This window comes from Rhinopithecus roxellana, chromosome 5 (genome assembly GCF_007565055.1).
Source record: "Rhinopithecus roxellana isolate Shanxi Qingling chromosome 5, ASM756505v1, whole genome shotgun sequence".
Lineage (NCBI taxonomy): Eukaryota > Metazoa > Chordata > Mammalia > Primates > Cercopithecidae > Rhinopithecus > Rhinopithecus roxellana.
In genome coordinates, this window is record NC_044553.1 from 38,468,802 (window position 1) to 38,487,945 (window position 19,144).

The 19,144-nt window shown below is 44.2% G+C and overlaps 1 protein-coding gene across 1 annotated transcript in view; it reads left to right on the plus strand.

Moving 5' to 3' along the window:
- The first annotated feature begins 2,872 nt into the window (after window positions 1-2,872).
- Window positions 2,873-19,144, plus strand: part of GLDN (gliomedin) — a 67,848-nt gene continuing 51,576 nt past the window's right edge. Inside the window, exon 1 of the mRNA XM_010356595.2 lies at window positions 2,873-3,285. Within this exon, the coding sequence (XP_010354897.2) occupies window positions 2,923-3,285 (363 nt within the window). The 5' untranslated portion in view covers window positions 2,873-2,922. The remainder of the gene's footprint in view (window positions 3,286-19,144) is intronic.

The window sequence follows — 19,144 nt, forward strand, 5'->3', positions numbered from 1 at the left end:
TCACTTATTCAATGGGTAATATTGAATTCCAAACCAGGAACTGTGCTATGTGTTAGGGATGACATGGCCCCTAGCCTCGGGAGCCTTCTATTCCGTGGTTAATGGTGGGTATTGGTGACAGATGATCAGTCAACAGTAACTGTAATGAATGTTAGGATAAAGAGAAGCCCAGAAGGCTCCATGATGTTCCAGCTGCTCACAGGGTAAGCTGCTTGTCTTGTTTATTCCTGTATCTCCAATGCCTATTACCATACCTGGCACAGGAAGTGCTCAGTTAAGTGTTTACTGAATTAAATGAAGATCTGACTGATGCTAAGTGCCAACCCTCTCTCTCAGTGGCTCCTCCCCATTGGCCCTAAACCTGATACCTGGATGAAAAGAGATAAGAATACATGACAATTCTTCAAGTAGGTCACAGAATGTTGTTTGAGTTGGGAGGAAATGGACAAAGCTTTTTTTTTCTTTTTTTTTTGAGACAGAGTCTTGCTCTGCCGCCCAGGCTGGAGTGCAGTGGCGCGCTCTCGACTCACTGCAAGCTCCGCTCTCCCGGGTTCATGCCATTCTCCTGCCTCAGCCTCCTGAGTAGCTAGGACTACAGGTGCCTGCCACCAGGCCTGGTTATTTTTTATTTTTTATTTTTTTGTATTTTTAGTAGAGACGGGGTTTCACCGTGTTAGCCAGGATGGTCTCGATCTCCTGACCTCACGATCTGCCCGCCTCGGCCTCCCAAAGTGCTGGGATTACAGGCGTGAGCCACCACACCTGGCCTGCACAAAGCGTTTTACATTGCTGCCATCCCCTCCCAGTCATCGTGTTCCCACAGTGGGGGTACTTTATGAACACTTCATGCTTTCCTAATTTCTCCTCATCCTGTATGCTTTTCTAAGAATACTGAAGTTGGTCAAGTTTCTATTAAAACTCAGGAATCTAAACCTTGACCCAGAATTTCTGATTGAGACGCCACTTCAGTTTCTTTGTGCATTCTCAGAGGCTCTACCCTGGCTCACCCTGGAGAGTAGGGGGCAAGAAGTCAGATGCTACCCAGCTTTCTCTGCTGTGCCAAAAATACATACCTGCAAGAATTGGAATGTGTATTCGTCCATTCTTGCCTTGCTATAAAGAAAAGCCTGAGACTGGGTAACTTACAGGAAAAGAATTTTAATTGGCTCATGGTTCCACAAGCTGAACAGGAAGCATGGCAGCACCTGCCTCTGGGGAGGCCTGAGGGAGCTTTTACTCATGGAGGAAGGCAGAGCAGGAGCAGAAACATCTCACATGGTGGGAGCAGGAGGAAGAGGGGGCAGGAGAGATGCTACACACTTAAACAACCAGATCTCATGATAATTCACTATCATGAGAACAGCACTGAGGGATGGTGCTAAACCATTCATGAAGGACCACTCCCATGATCCAATCACCTCCCATTGGGCACCACTGAATTGCAATTCAACATGAGATTTGGGTGGGGACACAGATCCAAACCACATCGAATGCAAATCTTTGGGGAGTAGATGGTTACAGAGCTCCTACCATTAAGTCAAAAGGTGCTTGCTCTCTGATCATTCTACTGGTCTCCCCCAGGTGCTGAAACAGTGTGACCTCTGCTAGAGGAAGTCCTTTCTCTGTAACTGCTCCAACTGGCTCAATGGCGGGGAGCCACCTCTTCCTTGAGTTATTGGGCTATGGAAACAGCAATCCTGCCTTCTGGTTGGGTCTCCCAAAGAGACATCCATACAGAGTGATTTTTTTTCTTTTCTTAAATAGTATCAAACCTGAGGTTCTTAACATGGGGTTTGAAGATTGCTATCTACATTAGTTTTCCATAGGCCCTGGGGCCCCAAGGAAGCAGAGCCATTCTAGGAGAAGCTGAGAAAGATCATGAGGGAAGAGGTTCTCTGAGGAGGCTCAAAAGTGACTCTTCATTTGTTGACAGTGGCCCTCGAGGCAGAGCAGGTATTGGGCAACATAAAAGTTGTGAGGAGTAAATGAGAGGCATGGGACAACATGCTTTCCTAGGACTAGGTAAGAACCCAACCCTGGCCCAGCTCTCCAACCCTTAGGCCAGAAAGCACCTCCGCATGGTCTTGGGACATGCTCAAAGCCTCCCAGCTGAATAGCAACAGAGTGGCTTTAGAACAAGTTCTCCTGATTCCTTCTTTTTTTTTTTTCCTCATCACCCTGCCATTTTCTGGATATGGATCTCATCTGAGAGTTCCTGGCTTGTCAAATCCTGGAACTCTCCCTTCAAGGACGAGCCCTGTTGGCCAGGCAGTCCTGGGCTTTTCTGGTTCTGATGGGTGGCCTTTTTTGCCTTCCAGTGCCAAGTGTCTCCCTGCCCCTATCCATCCCCTTCCTGCGAAAGGTCATCTGGGGTCTTCAGTGGCCCCGTGGAGCCTCATGGCTATGGGTGGGGAGTGATGGGCAGCCTGGGGCTGGGGCCAGAACCAGACCTCCCATGGACAATGGGCACGTGCCTTAGCATCTGGGCATGCTGATCTATTTCTCCAAAGAGGGCAGTGTGGGGGTAGAAGGGGGTGGAATCCGGAGACTTCTCTCCATAAGAATTCCTGCTCTCCCCCTCAGTCTGACCCTTGCTTTGCCTGTCTGGGCCACAGCAGTGCCCACGGACAGAGCAATGGGAAGAGGAGGAGAGGGTTTGCTTAGCTGGCGGGACTCTGGCAGTGCGAGCCCTGCCAGCCCCTCCTCCGCGGGCTGTCTCCGCTGGCTCCTCTCCTGCTTCTGCCCGCCTGTCCCTCTGGGCTGCTCGGGCGCCACCACTACTGTCCCCATCCCGCCCCGCCAGCTGGGCCAAAGGGTGGCTTGACTCACGGCGCAGCCACCAGCCCACGGCTTGCCCGAGGCGTATAAAGGCTGCCAGGGCCGAAGGCTGCCAAGCCCTGCCCGGCCCGAGGCGCACAGAGCATGGCCCGAGGCGCTGAGCGAGGCCGTGGGGACGCGGGTTGGGGCCTGCGCGGTGCCCTGGCGGCCGTGGCGCTGCTCTCGGCGCTCAACGCTGCGGGCACGGTGTTCGCGCTGTGCCAGTGGCGCGGGCTGAGTGCGGCGCTGCGGGCGCTAGAGGCGCAGCGGGGCCTGGAGCAGCGCGAGGACAGTGCCCTGCGCTCCTTCCTGGCCGAGTTGAGCCGCGCGCCGCGCAGGGCGCCCGCGCCACCCCAAGACCCGGCAAGCTCAGCTCGCAACAAACGCAGCCACAGCGGGGAGCCGGCGCCGCATATCCGCGCCGAGAGCCAGGACATGCTGATGATGATGACCTACTCCATGGTGCCGGTAGGCGGGGGCTGGGTTCCCCGTGGCGCCCCCGCCGGGTGGGCGGCTGGTGGTGTGGGGCGAGAACGCCGACGCCCTCTTCTCCCCTGGCCAGGCGGCGAGGTGCTGCAGAGAGGGCTGTGGGCACGAGTAGCTGGGGATGTCACCTTGGCAAGCACCTCAACCCACTGGAGTCTGTTTTCTCATCTGTGAGGTTGGGGAGAGAGTGAAGGAGGGAGTCTTTTCCACCTCTGACATTCTTTGAGTCCACGTGTAAATGAAGGGCGAAGGCAGTGTTTTTAAAAGCCTATTTTCCTTCTCTACTTAGAAAAGTTTGCGTCTTCTGGTGTGAACGGAGCCACAGCAGCCTTGGGGCTCCGCCTGTGCCACTGGCCTGTGGGTGGGGCCCTCTGAGAGGATGGAGGCGCGTTTCTGAAAGAGCGTAGGCTTTTTCAATAAAGGGATTCTTCCTCTGGCCTCAACTAGTGGTCTGGCTTTTCACCTGGCATCGCCTCATTCCTACAAGACGACCGGCCTAATTGTTTCCGTTTAAGTGAAAACATCCCTAGTTTAACTGCCCACCTGGGACCTAGATGCTGGGAAAGTTGCCCCTGGATCTCAAGCAGTTCCAAATGAGAGACATCAATACGGTGCAATGTTTTTCTTAAAATGCAGTGTCAAAGCTGAGGTTGTTAACATGGGGCCTGCGGATTGCTCTCCCCATTGGGCTCCAGGGAATAGATGGAACTGCAGAAACTGCCAAGTGTGTGTGCCTGTGCCCTCCTGCCCATGTGGATGAGGGCCCACAGCTTTTCACTAGATCTTCAACGGGTCCCCCATTGCATGCCGCCCCCAAAAGGTTTAAGAAACACTGCTCTGAAGAAAGTCTTCAGAGCCTCAAAGATTTGTTTTCCACTGTTAAGTTTCTTTGCTTTTGCCGCTTTTAATTCAGTAAGTATTTAACAAATGTTGTTAGATCACGCTGCAGTTCCCCATCCCATTTCATTATCTATTACGATTGTGACAGTCTTATTTCACTTTATACTTAGAAAGATTTCGGCTATTACCTCCAGTCAAGTGTGAGCCATACTTCAGAATCCTAGGTATTTGAAAATAAATTGACTTAAAGTTTCCATTATCATAGAAGCTTTTAAATATCTTACATGAGCTGAAATGCTTTTAAAATCGTACGTAAAAGCACTACATACTTCAAATACATCTTTTGAGAGAGATCAAGTTTTCCATTCCTCACTTCATTTGTTTTTTAAATTCATGTTATTTAAAAATCTGGATCAAAGCAGAAATTTCCAAAAAGGACTTCTGTAAGATGAAAACGCCTCCTTAGGGAATTCATTCTCTCCCTCTCAGCTCTCTACCCTACATTTCAAGGCTTTTTTAAAACCCTCAAACCCTCATGAGCATCATTGTTTTATATTTTTAATCCTGCTTTTAAGGTAGAAGGTTTTGTATCCAAATTGCAACCTATTCTGTCACTAACAAATTGAATGGAGACACTCATCTCTGTGTCAAATTAACTCTAGGTGACCTAGCAGTGCTACCACTAACTCTGTTACAGGGCAGAGAACAGAACTATCACATTTGTCAGACTGGAAACTATTAGTAGATTATCATCAACTCATCCCCCACCTGCAGTGGGTATGTTTTGACCTTTTAGAGTCATGAGGGCCTGTCCCTGAGGCCAGGAGAAGGCAATCATCTTACTACTGACTTTCCTATTGGGAGCAGTTCTCAAACAGTAGGCTCAGGAATCCACTGGAAGCATATTACAGTGCAGATTCCAGGGCCTCTCCCTCAGACCTATGGAATCCTCTCCAGAATCTTCTTTATTAGAAGTCCCCTGACCCTCATCCCCCCCACCTCCTATGCCATTGGTGAGTTTGATGCAGATGGTCCAGGCACCACACTTTAAGAAACACTACTCAGTCTCTAACACTGAGTCTTTATTGTGCACAGGAATATCTTGGGGATCTTGTTAAGATGCAGATTCTGCTTCAGATGGTCTAAGCTGGGGCCTAAGATTCTGCATTTCTACCAAGATCCCACTGCTACCAATGCTGCTGGCCTGCTGACCACATTTTGAGTAGTAAGGTTGCCTACTGGAACTATCTGGGGAGCTTTCAAACTTACTGATGCCTGAATCCCATCCTGAGAGATTCTGAATTAATTTGTTAGGCCCCAGCCTGGGGGTGGAGTGCTCACTCTCCAGCAGGAAGGACCTTGGCATGACTTCCTATGGATAGTAGCTGTGTTAGGCATCACACTCCCACCAGATCCCCATCAAGGCCTTTGCTTCAGGCTGAGGAGCCAATTTTATTACTGAAAAGCTTTTAAATTTATGACAGCAATATTCTTTCCATTCAGCTTCACAGCTTTCCTCATCTTTACTCTCTGCTTTTCTCAGAATAATTATTCATATAAGAAAACAATTTTTAAAAAACATCATTTGGTAGCTCTTGGAGAGAAGTTAAGAGAATGATCTAGTGTATATCGTGGAGGCAAGTGTACACACTTCTCATAGGTGAAGGCTACACCTTCCCTGGCCCTTTTATACACCACGAGATCTTGAATGAGAGTGAGATCCAAGGTCCTCACCCTGAGGTCTTATGTCCTTAGAGGTCTAGGAACAAAGAAACAAACTCTATGCAGACTAATGTCAACATTTCAAAAAGCCTTCCAGAATGGTTCATTTATCCAAGATGAACCTCAATTTAACTGATAGTTTGAGTTTCTGTACTGGTTGGCTGAAAATACATCAACTCAGCATGAGAATTCTGTTTAGCTGAGCACATTCTTACCAGAACCTGGTTGGCAGCTGTAAATGACTTCATTAAAAAGGCAAGATAATTATTAAGTACAGTTAATTTGACAGAGCCAAGAAGCACATTAAATCTTTAAAACCATGAGCATACTCTTGAGAGAAAGTAATAAAAGGGGCCCTGGATGGGGCTTGGAAACCACTGAATTAGGCCGATAATGGGAATCGGGATCTGGTGAGCGTGAGTGGGGAGAGAGAAAATTTGACCCATCTGCTACTAACTCCTGCGGGAGATGCTACTTCTGTTTATTCTCTTTTTCTCTGACCTCCTCTCATGTTCTTTTTGTTCTCTTCCCATCAGCTACCCTCTCTCGTTCCTCCTCTCTTCCTGTCTCACATTTGCTGATGTTCTGGTAGCTTTATCATCCTGTCTTTACTTGTCCAAAATCTAGGGTCAAGCACCCACAGGGAGTTTCATAAATGTTTTCATAAATTAAACAAACATAGAGAAGATGTAATACACTGAGACTGGTGATTACGTATCCATGATAATTGTTGTCCTTGAGGGACCGCATGCATTTCTACGCCCAGGATATTGTTCAAAATGTCCTTGGCACCTCTCTAACAAGAAAATCAGCCTGGCTATTTTAAAGCAGGAGTTACAATTCAAATGATTTTTTAAGGAGGGCAAATATGATTCCATAATTGTCAAATTATGAAAAGGCATTTGATAAAATTTAACATCTATGCTTGATTTTTAAAATATGCAATAAAATGGGAATCAATGGATTATTTCTTAACACGATAAAATGCAATTGTGTCTTGCCCCCAAAACTATAGCTTTCCACTGAATTGTCAAATCCTGGAGATGGTTCTACTAAAATCAGTATTAAGACACGGATGCCCACTATCACCAATAGTATCTCGAATTGTCCTAGAAGGATCAGCCAGAGCAACAAGACAAGGGAAAATTGTCTAAATATGTTAAGAAGTGAGAGTCTGGCTATATTCAGATCATATGATTATATACCTGGAAAACCCTAGAGAATCTGTTGATAACCTACCACTAACAATAACAGAATTCAGTGGGAAACAAGGTATTAAAATATTACTAAGAAATCAATAGACTTCTTATACCAAATCATCTGTTGAAAGATATAATGAAAGAAAAGATGTGCAAAACCTGTGTGTGTATCTATATACTTATCTTTTGTGTTAAGAAAGGGCTGGGGGACAACTCTTGTAGAGAACCAAATATTTAAACCAAATGGAAAAAATAACATGTTTTTGGATAGAAAACTTAGCATCATAATGAGTTAACTGAAAGTTAACTTAGAAATCTGATGCCACCCCAACATAAAACTATCAATAGGTTTTATTTTCTGGGATTAGATAAACTGATTCAAAAGTTCACATGGAAAAATAAGCATTCCTGGCAAGGAAACCACTGAAAAAGAACAAGGAGGAACACTAGGTTCTACAAGATATTAAAATATAATTAAAGCCTGATATAATTAAAACAGAGTGGGATATGAATAGATAAACCAATGGGACAGAGTGGAAAGTCCAGAAATAATCTTAAATACGTATGGCAATTTAGTACATAATAAAGACAGTATCTCACACCAGCGAGGAAGAATGAATTTAATAAATGATTTTGAGACAACGGGCAAGCCCTCTGGGAAAAGATAAAGCCTGGAAAAGAATAGTTTTATTCTCACAATGTGTACTTTAACAAACTCTAAATGGGTCAAAGATTTACATTTTTAAAATATGAAACTAAAAGAAAATATGAGTATATCATTTTTAATTTTGGAATTGGGAAGGCTTTTCTTTCAAGTTATGACTCAAAAGCCAGATGCAAACAAACAATAAATAAATTTGACTATATTTTAAAAGCACATGAAACAGCAACAAAACTTCTGCGGAGCAAACAATAACAAAAATAAAAACACCACAAACAAAAGCAAAAGATAAATAACAAACCAGAAGGCCGAGCACGGTGGCTCACGCCTGTAATCCCAGCACTTTGGGAGGCTGAGGCGGGTGGATAACCTGAGGACAGGAGTTCAAGACCAGCCTGGCCAACATGGTGAAACTAAAAATACAAAAATACAAAAATTAGCCGGGCATGAGGGTGGGTGCCTGTAATCCCAGCTACTCGGGAGGCTGAGGAGGGAGAACCGCTTGAACCCGGGAGGTGGAGTTTGCAGTGAGCCGAGATGGCACTGCTGCTCTCCAGCTGGGCGACAGTGCAAGACTCCATCTCAAAAAAAAAACAAAACAAAACAAGCAAAACAAACTGGAAAACTCATATCGTATCTCTTAGACACATAATCTTTCTAATACATTTGGCATTCCTAAAAGTTGATTTAAAAAATGTAATAAGAAAATCAGCAACAGAAATGAGAATCCAGTAGGAAAATGAGACAGACAGTTCTCAGGCAAAGAAATACAAATGTCTCATAAGCACATGGGAAAAGATCTCTTCATTTAAAAATGTAGATTACAACTACCCCAAAATGTAATTTTCACCTAACACAAGCTTGTACAATCTGTGACCCAGGATGGCTTTGAATGTGGCCCAACTCAAATTCATAAACTTTCTTAAAACATTATGAGTTTTTCTGTGATTTTTTTTTCCTTTTAGCTCATCAGTTATTTCTAGTATTTGTGTATTTTATGTGTGGCCCAAGACAATTCTTCTTCTTCCATTGTGGCCCAGGGAAGCCAAAAGTTCGGACACCCCTAACCTAACAGAAAGACAAAACTACAAAAGTTTGACAACACGCTCTATTAGGGAAGCTGAAGAGAAACAGACAAGCTCTTGCATTGCTGTTCGGGGTACAGAATGACGGAACCCGTATAGAAGGCACTTTGGCAAAATCTGGAAAAAATTACAAATACTCTTTGACCCAGCAATCTCACCATAGATTTTATCACCTATGAATGACATATGTACATATTCATTGTAGAATATTTGTAAAAGCAAAAGACTGTAAATAACCCATATCCACCAATCCAGTACTAGTTAAATGAATCTATACACCCACTGGAATACTAAGTAGCTGTAGAACAAGAATGAGGAAATTCTCTATATAATGAGAGTTGGAACAATCCCCAGGATATATTCTAAGTGAACAAAGCAAGGTAGAGAAAAATACATATTGTATTATTTTGTGTAAGCAAGAAAGGGAAAACTAATTGAAGAAATTAACAAAAGTGCTTACTTTTGGAGGGCATAAGGGAGGAATGAACCCCTCACTGTATAGCTTTCTGTATCATTTTGACTTTTGAACCATGTGACTATGTTACTCTCTTCTTTATGGGAGTAAAAGAGGCCTTGCTCACCGGGTCATCTGGTAGCTGCTCCTGGGCTGGGGAGCAATAGAGCATGGTAGGGACTGCACCAACCTGAGGTTCATCGGCCTTGTCTAAAGGAGAGGCTCCCGCTGATGGTGACTGTCAAGAACCAAAGCCTCCTGCTTCCTGTGCCTGATTTTTTTTTCTTTTCTTTTCTGTTCTTTACTATTTTATTTTATTTTTTATTTTAGAGACAAGGTCTCACTGTGTCGCTCAAGCTGGAGTGTAGTGGAGTGATCATAACTCACTGCAACCTCGACTAACTGGGTTTAAATGATCCTCCTGACTCAGCCTCCTGAGTATCTGGGACAAGTGTGTGCCACCACACCTGGCTAATTAAAAAAATTTTTTTTTCTTTAGTAGAGATCTTACTATGTTGCCCAGGCTGGTCTTGAACTCCTGGGCTCTAGAAATCCTCCTGCCTCAGTCTCCCAAAGTGCTGGAATTATAGGCATGAGCCACTGTGTCCAGCCTGATTTATTTTTTTTAAGAGAAGTACAAAATCTGTTTTTTTATGTGAAATCTCCTGGCTTTTAAATATTGACAGCAAATCAAAAAAGTTCTTTTTTTTTTTAGTTGGCTGACAGAATGTTGGCCAAACAACACTCACATTGTTAGGGGCCATGTTAGGACTTCCAATCATGCATTTGCAGGAGTCTCATCTCAGAATCATGAGTGGCTTTGAACCCAAAGGGCTTTATTTAGCTTGACCACAATGCCCTTATTTACCAGCCTGACTCTGAAAATATAGTAGTTACTGTGTCATTGTGATTGTTGCTATTACTGATTGAGGTCGATGTGGTTTTTTGCATTGGGTTTGGTTTCAGTTTTTTGTTTTTTTTTTGCTGTTTCTAAAAATCAACTCCATCTTCAGTGGATGGAGATTTCCTGTCACTGCGGCTTTTCAAAAGCATGTGCTCCTGATTCTTAGGGTAGTTCCCGAGTGGGAGATTACAGCTGGATTAAACAGTAACACATTATTATAGCAAACAGGTAGCTTTGCATTATGATTGCTGTAAGCTACACTGATATGAATCTAGAAATTCTATTGTTTATAGAGAAAAAAATCAGATTACCTGCAGTCACAGCTCCTGTTTGCATGGGTGCTGTATTTCCTTAAATTGGCTGTGCCAGAGTTTATCTCCCTTTCCCACTTCCTTGGACTGGGTTATTTCCAAACGTTGTAAAAGCCGAGGATTTAGACTGAGGTAAGCAAACTATGACCTGTAGGCCAAGTCCAGCCTGCTATTCTACTTGTTTTTGTACAGGCCATGAAGAGTGGTTTTTACATTTATAAATGGGTGGGGAATAAACGAAAGAATAATAATATTGCGTGACATGTGAACACGATATGATATTCAGATTTCAGTAACCATAAATACAGCTTTATTGGAATACAGTCATGCCCATTTGTTTACAAACTGTCTATTGCTGCCTTGGCACTACAGCAGCAGAGTTGAGTAGCTGCAGCAGAGACCATGTGACCCACAAAGCCTAAAATACTTTTTGTCTTGTTCTTCTCAGAAAAAGTTTGCCAGACCTCCACTTATATCGTTATTCCCTGAAACACCACTAGGGTTGATTCTTTCTTTTTCTTTTCTTTTTTTTTCTTTTTTCTTTTTTGAGACAGAGTCTCTCTCTGTCACCCAGGCTAGAGTGCAGTGGCGTGATTTTGGCTCACTGCAACCTCTGCCTCCTGGATTCAAGCAATTCTCCTGCCTCAGCCTCCCGAGTAGCTGGGATTACAGACACCCACCACCACGCCGAGCTAATTTTTTTTTTTTTTTTTGTATTTTTAGTAGAGACAGGGTTTCACCATGTTAGCCAGGATGGTCCTGATCTCCTGACCTCGTGATCTGCCCGCCTTGGCCTCCCAAAGTTCTGGGATTACAGGCATGAGCCACCGCGCCCGGCCTAGGGTTGATTCTTAGTAGCTTGGGCTACTAAATCAGGGGTGCTCCAGCCTTGGTTAACTCTGGGGTCTAACACCTCTCCCAAGGAGATGGAATGCAAGACAGAGACACACTAAGAGTGCTGTTCCATCTACAGTGAGGCTGTAGGGCTGAGCCAGGCTGCTTGCTGGCTTCCCAAAGTGAGAGCAAACAATGTTAGGGGAGCTTTTAGCCATCTATTATTCCCAAATCTAGGCCTTGTTTCAAACTGTATCTGTTCCCTTTGATTGAAGGAGAGAGATGCATACCACATTAGGTCCTGCGGAGTGAAGGGCTGGGGGAACTAATGAGAGATTGGAGGCCTGATACAGGAAGATTAAAAAAGACAGGGTGGCCAAAGTCAAACCCCATGCAGACCCTGGGAAGTGGGTTTCCGTGGCCCTTCTCACTGCAGCATGTGCACAGGTGCACTTAGGATGTCAGGGCTGTGTACTCTGAGCACATCTGACACTGTGTACTTCGTTCCCATGTTAGAAGCCACCTCTAGTTATCAATTAAGGGTTGGGAGAGAGCTTGCAGCCATATCTCTGCTAAGATTGTGTCTAGTGGTGTTGGTGATGGGAACACACCTTTAAGCTTAACTCATGTCTTAGGCAATGATGGTGCACAAGGAAGACAGGAGGGAGCTGGTCCCTGAGATCCATTGCACATGCACAAATAAAGCATTCTATGTAAGAAATTATTGACATGATTCTCTAGGGACATACATAAGAAACAGGTGGGTCAAGGCTGATCATCTGGACTCGTGAGAACAGAGCAGTTATGTTGACCAGATGAATGGCATGAAACCATCAGGACCTACTCCCATGTCCCAGAACTATTAAAAGCCTCCAGTCTCTTTCTATTCAAAGCAGCAGAGGTGAGGGCAGTAGGAATGCGCCTACCAAGGCTTTATAGACTGAGCAGGGTAGAACCTTCTGGGGCTTGGTGAGTTGTCTGCTTTTGTCTTTTTTTTTTTTTTAAATGAACATAAACTCAAGATTTTATTGTCTTCATAATAAAACAAAAGATGACACTTAAAACGAGATCTCTTGGCCCTTTCTCTTCTTATCTCCTCCCAGTTCAAAATGCTTGCATCTCTTGATAGCCAGCATTCTCTTAGATCTGTTTAGAGACAGGGTCTCACTATGTTGCCCATGGTGCTCTAGAACTCCTGGGCTCAAGAGTTCCTCCTGCCTCAGCCTCCCAAAGTACTGGGATTTACAAGCATGAGTCACCATGCCCAGCTGCTCGTGTCTTTATCCACACTATTTCCCTGCCTTTCCCTCAACCTTCCCTGCCACTATGCCAGGGACAAAACTGATTTTTGTCTTGGAACTCAGAGCCACACTAAAAGTACCTGAAAACTGTCTCTCCACTGTGGTGAGACAGCAGTACCCTGTGATCAGCCAATTGTTTAGTAGCACTGCCCACTAGACCACAGGCTGAGAGATCCTTAGGCAAAGGTCCCTTCCTGTGTGAGTTCCAGAACAATTTCTCAGATCACAAGTCCTTCAAAGCCAAAGGCTGGTTCATCCTTCCCAACCTCTTGTGCCAGAATCTCCCTATGGCAGTTGTAGGCTCACCTGCACATGGTACTGCTGCCAACTTCAGCCCTCATGTACCTGTCCTTAGCTCAAGCAACCTGGGATCTTTCTTCATTGTTAAGTTCCCAGCCCCATTCTCTCTCCCTGATTATTTGAAATATGTGATGGTGGTAAGCAGTGTGGACTTGGAAGTCAGATGGATTCACATCCTGGCCCCACAGCTTGGTAGCTGGGTGATCTTGGGCAAATCTTTTAACTTCACCAAGCCTCAGTTTCCTCATCTGTATGACTGAGAAAATAGTACCTACCTCATTAGGTTGTTAGGATGTTTAAGGGAGATCATATAGGTAAAGTGCAGTGCCTGGTATAGTCAGGTTCTCAATAAGTGTTCATTGTTGCTGTTACTAAGATTTATCATACTCTTATTTCATTCAGACTGCTATAACTAAATACTATAGGCTGGGTAGCTTATAAACGACTGAAATTTATTTCTCACAGTTCTGGCAGCTGGGGAATCTAACCTCTAGGTGTCAACAGATTGGGTGTCTGGTGAGGGTCTGTTTTCTGGTTCATAGATGGCACCTTCTCACCTTCTCACCTTCCACCTTGGTGGAAGGGCAAGGCAGCTCTCTAGGGCCTCATTTTTATAAGGTTATTAATCATTTTTATGATTTTATAAAATCATTTTTATAAGGTCATTAATCCTATTTATGTAGGCTTTCCCTTCACGACCTAGTCACCTTCCAATGATCCTGCCTCCTAATACCATCACATTGATGATTAGGTTTCAACATAGGAATTTGGGGGTACACAAATATTCAGACCACGGCACTCAATATTGCTTTGCCAATAGCCCTTTTTGCCCTATGCTGCTAGTGTCTTGTTTCTGGGTTTACTCTTTATTTCCATTTCCTTCAGGGTGCCAACTTGTCTGTTCATCTGTGCTTTTAGCAGCTGCTGTTTTGGAATAATATTTGGCCTCTTAAAGCCTGGATTGGAATCATACCAACCTAAATCATCTTGGCATTGACAACAAAACAGAGTTCCCCTTGATATGGCAACAGGGCTTCTTCAGAGATTCAGGATTTCCCAGCTCCCACCCCCCTGAAACTGCCTTAGCAAATATTATAATAACAGTGTGAAAATTATGACAGTGAAAGAAATCTGACCTAACTGGCTCCATCTTGCTTTTGACCTCCAAGCTGCCCTCTTTCATTCCTCAAAGTAGGCTGAACTAACTTTGGAAGGAATTTAGTTTATAGTTCAACTTTTTAACAAAGATATCAGCCCCTCCCCAAAATGTACTCCCTCCTGGGTTGGGAAGTTGAACACCTTTGTCAAACAAAAACATTAGCCACAAGGTTAGAAGTTACGGCTCAAGAGTCATGCAGCCAGATGCCTCTAGCTTCCTAACCTCCCCAGTTGCTCCTATGCATAACTTGACTATTGGGAAATCTAAGATTGGTGTTCAAGGTATTTTAGACTCTACACTCTGATGGATCAGCTGGCACCACCAAGACCAATAAACTGGTTCTCTGGTCTTGTGGCCCCCACCTTGGAACAGACTTGGCATAAGAGGAAAGCTTCGACTCCCTGTTAGTTCATCCCTGACCCAACCAATCAGCATTTCCCATTCCCTAGCCCCACCCACCCCCCACCTGCCAAACTGTCTTTTTAAAACCCTAGCCTCTGAACTTTTGGGGAGGCTAATTCAAGTCATAATAAAACTCTGGTCTCCTATTTAGCCAGCTCTATGTGTACTAAACTCTTGGTCGCAATTCCCCTGTCTTGATAAATCGACTCTATCTGCACAGCAGGCAAGTGAACCTGTTGGGTAGTTACACCTCTGTGTGGCCACTGATGATGAGGTTTGACATTCACTGAAAGGCAGTCATCTTCAGCACTCTCCGACTGGCTCAGCTACTGTCAACTTCTGTTGATTCCTGTTGGTGACATTCCTGAAAAAATTTTTGCATGCTTGCATTTGGAAAATTGAGAAAATGTGAGCAGAAGGTAGAGCAAAAACAGGTTGAGAAAGAACAATTTTACTTCTTAGGGGTCTTGTGTTCTCCAGGATATCGTTGCCAATGTGGGAACTATCAGAACCGTCCTCAGATTTGATTTAAAAAAGAAAAAAACAGTCAATTAAAAAAAAAGACACTCTTTTATTCCCTCTACATTCCTCAAACTCGCCACCACCACCACCACCACACACACAAAAAAGAAATTCTTGGCCAAATCTACTTGACATTCAAGATTAATTTACATGCATTTTATCTACAGACTAAAGGTCATGTTGTTTAAAACAAGCTGAAACTTTTAAGTTGTAATTAAGCTACAAAGGGAGCATTTTGCAGCCCATCAGTTGCTTTTATGTAGATTTTAACAGCCCTATACTTTAAATAGATATAATCTGCTTCTAGTTATCTAAATTGAAGACACAATTTTCTTTTCTGAAAGGTAGCCTTAAAACAACAAAGCCAATTAAAGATCATTCAAAATGCAATTTGTGGAGTTTGTTCTGAATCCAATAGAGTAACCCCTTCATCTACCACTCAGAAAAAGTTTGTGCTTGCCAAAGTGCTGGGGAATTTGGAGGTCCTGCCTAGGCTCTATATAAAAACTGTGAAGGACTTTGTAATGACTTGTGAATAAGTGCACTCTAAAATGTTGAGCTGGTGATGGCAAAAATAATTCCCCAGTTTTTTTGTTACTCAGTGGGTGAGTGTTGGAGTCTGGAATCCCTTTTACTGGAAGGTGGAAAATGCCTACCCCGACCTAAGCCACATTTGGGGACCTTGGAATCAGTCTCTGAACAGGAAGACCTTTAGAGGAAAATCCTTCACAGTGACTATGTGGAGAGCATGGGGGCAGTGAAGAAGAGAGAAAATAAGTCCTCACTAAGGAAACTGAACTCAAAATGGGCAATGGAGAGTTGTTGAGACTAGGACAGGCAAGGAGGGTGAATCATTCCAAGTACAGGCAATAATTTGAGCCAAGGTCTAGGGACTGAAATGAAAATGGTGCAAGTCTGAAAGAACAAGAAGCCAGACAGACCTTCCTGTACTGGAGAGTTTGGGGTAGGGAGAAGGGAACTAAGGTTGGCTGGGTTAGAGAGGCTTGAATTTCTACTTTTGAGAAGTTGAGAATAAACCTAATGAACAATTGGGAGCCATTGTAGATCCTTTACCAGGGAGGAGTCATAAAGACAGTGGTTTTATAGGAGTTCAGATCTGTTGGTGCAGGGCAGGAAAGACTGGAAATGGGGAAAGACTGAGGCAAGAAGAAAGTTGGAAAGTTATTACATTAATCCAGGCAAGAAACAATTCATGTCTGGCTAAGATAATGGCATTGGAAATGAAGAAGGGTTATATCATAGAAATACCAAAAGAGAAGCATAAATTAATCTTGCTAACTAATTGCATATAAGGAAAAGTGTCACCGGAAAGAGGTCCTGATCCAGACCCCAAGAGAGGGTTCTTGGATCATGCACAAGAAAGAATTCGGGTTGAGTCCACAGAAAAAAGTGAAAGCAAGCTTATTAGAGAAGTAAAGAAACAAAAGAATGACTACTCCAGAGGCAGAGCAGCCCCAAGGGCTGCTGGTTGGCTACTTTTATGGTTATTTGTTTATTATAAGCTAAATATGGGGTAGATTATTCATGAGTTTTCTGGGAAAAGGGGCAGGGATTTCCCAGAACTGAGGGTTCCTCTTCCTTTTAGACTATATAGAATAACTTCCAGCCATTGCCATGGCATTTGTAAACTGTCATGGTGCTGGTGGCAGTGTCTTTTAGCATGCTAATGCATTATTAATTGGCATATAATGAGCAGTGAAGACGACCAGATGTCATTTTGATTGCCATCTTGGTTTTGATGGGTTTTGGCTGGCTTCTTTACTGCATGCTTTCTTTTTTTTGAGATGGAGTCTCACTCTGTCACCCAGGCTGGAGTGCAGTGACATGATCTTGGCTCACTGCAACCTCCGCCTCCCGGGTTCCAGTGATTGTCCTGCCTCAGCCTCCTGAGTAGCTGGGATTACAGGCACGCGCCACCAAGCCCGGCTAATCTTTTGTATTTATAGCAGAGACGGGTTTCACCGTGTTAGTCAGGATGGTCTTGATCTTCTGACCTCGTGATCTGCCTGCCTCCACCTCCCAAAGTGCTGGGATTACAGGCATGAGCCACCGCGCCCAGCCCTACTGCATGCTGTTTTATCAGCAAGGTCTTTGTTACCTGTATCTTGTGCTGACCTCCTGTCTCATCCTGTGACTTAGAATACCTAACCTCAGCTGGGTGTGGTGACTCACACCTGTAATCCCAACACTTTGGGAGGCTGAGGTGGGCAGATCACAAGGTCAGGAGATTAAGACCATCCTGGCTAACATGGTGAAACCCCGTCTCTATCAAAAATACAAAAGATTAGCCGGGCATGGTGGTGTGCGCCTGTGGTCCCAGCTACTCCAGAAGCTGAGGCAGGGGAATCTCTTGAACCTAGGAAGTGGAGGTTGCAGTGAGCCAAGATCGCACCACAGCACTACAGCTGGGAAACAGAGCAGTACTTCATCTCAAAAAAAAAAAAAAGAAAGAATACCTAAGCTTCTGGGAAGGTGGCAGCACAGCAGGTGTCTCAGTCTTATTTTACCCAGCCCCTATTCAAGACAGAGTCGCTCTGGTTAGAACACCTCTGACAAAAGGAGCCACTTGGTCCAGATGCATTTCACATCAAGGATGGTGGTGCTATGGACAGAAGTGAGGAAACATGGAAGCGGGCTTATTTAGAAGTGAGGATGCTGAGTTTGTTTTGGGACTGAATATGACGTTAAAAGAGAGAAAGAAAACTGAGATAAGAAAGAATATTCAGGGAAAGGAGAGCATCCTACTTCCAAGGAGAACTCTGTCTTCTCCATGTAAGAGGCCTTTGCAAATTAAAAAGTAAAAGGCAGACCCCAAAATGATCTAAGCCTTTATAATGGTAAAGAGCATGGGCACTGGAATCATACTGTGAGTTCACTTGTGGCTCCCCATCAGCCGTGTGACCTTCGGCAGGTCACTCAACCCCTCTGCATCTCAGTTCCCTTGGCTTTAAAAAGGTGGTGATAGCAGTATCTAACCTACAAGTTATCATAAGAAGTCAGTTCAATAATCTATGTAAAGTCCTTACTACAGTGTCTAGAACTCAATATGTGTTCACTCATCGATATTATTTTAGTATTTTTCAAATGCTGCCATTCTGTGCTTCAGAGAATTTGGATGCCTTGTAATAAAAAGAATTTGGAGATAAATCAAAAGAACTTGCCAGAGAAACAGCAGATTCTAGAATGACCCTAAAGTTTGGAATCTTGGGTGATTGGACAACACACAGACCTCTAGAAAAAATATTGTTTTCCAGATAGGTGTTTTGAAAGTAAATGGGGACTAAAAAGGAAAAATGTGTCTTGGATATTGGATTCAGGGAAATTGCTTATACCAAGCATAATTTGAAGAGATTTGACTGTAGTCAGGCAACCCTTCTGGGTCACCTTCCACCACATGGAAGCTTTGCTTTAGCTTTTGCTTTCCTTTCACTTTTGCTTTAATAAATCTTGCCACTGCACACTCTTTGGGTCTGCACATTTCTCTAATCAAGCTGTAACACTTGCCACTGTGGTCCACGGCTTCATTCCTTGAAGCCTGTGAGACCATGAACCCTTCAATCAAGAAAAATCTTTGATCAGGAGAAGACTTCTCGTCTCATTTCTGGGGGTCTGTCCAGGATTTCTCCAAAGCGGTGAGTAACACTGGACCCCTTTCGCTTGCTATTCTGTTCTATCTTCTTGCTAGAAATTGGAGGAAAACACCGGGCACCTCTCAGCCATTTAAAAGCAATTAGCATGGCCACTGGACTTAAGACACAGGTGTGCGGCTTTCTGGGCAAGGGCTCTTTAACAACCCCTGACCCTCCAGGCTGGGAGCATTGGTTTGCCTGGAACCAGTTCCACCTTTCTCTACCTTTCCTGGGAAAAGCCAAGGGCTGACTAGAGGCGGAAAACTGTCATCCCGAACTCCCAGCACTGACCCAGTTGAGATCATGGCACAGCCAGAAGCCTCTACTCCATAGCCGCCCATGCATGCATTCCCCGCCTTTTTTGACCTGTGCCTTCTGGGTCCTAACATCCTTAGAGAAGACTTTCTAGAGGCCCTATCCTCTAGGATCTTTCCTACCCGAGTCTAAGAATGTTTGGGCTAGGAGCCTAAGTCAAGGGGGGTGGCAATCCAAAGGCC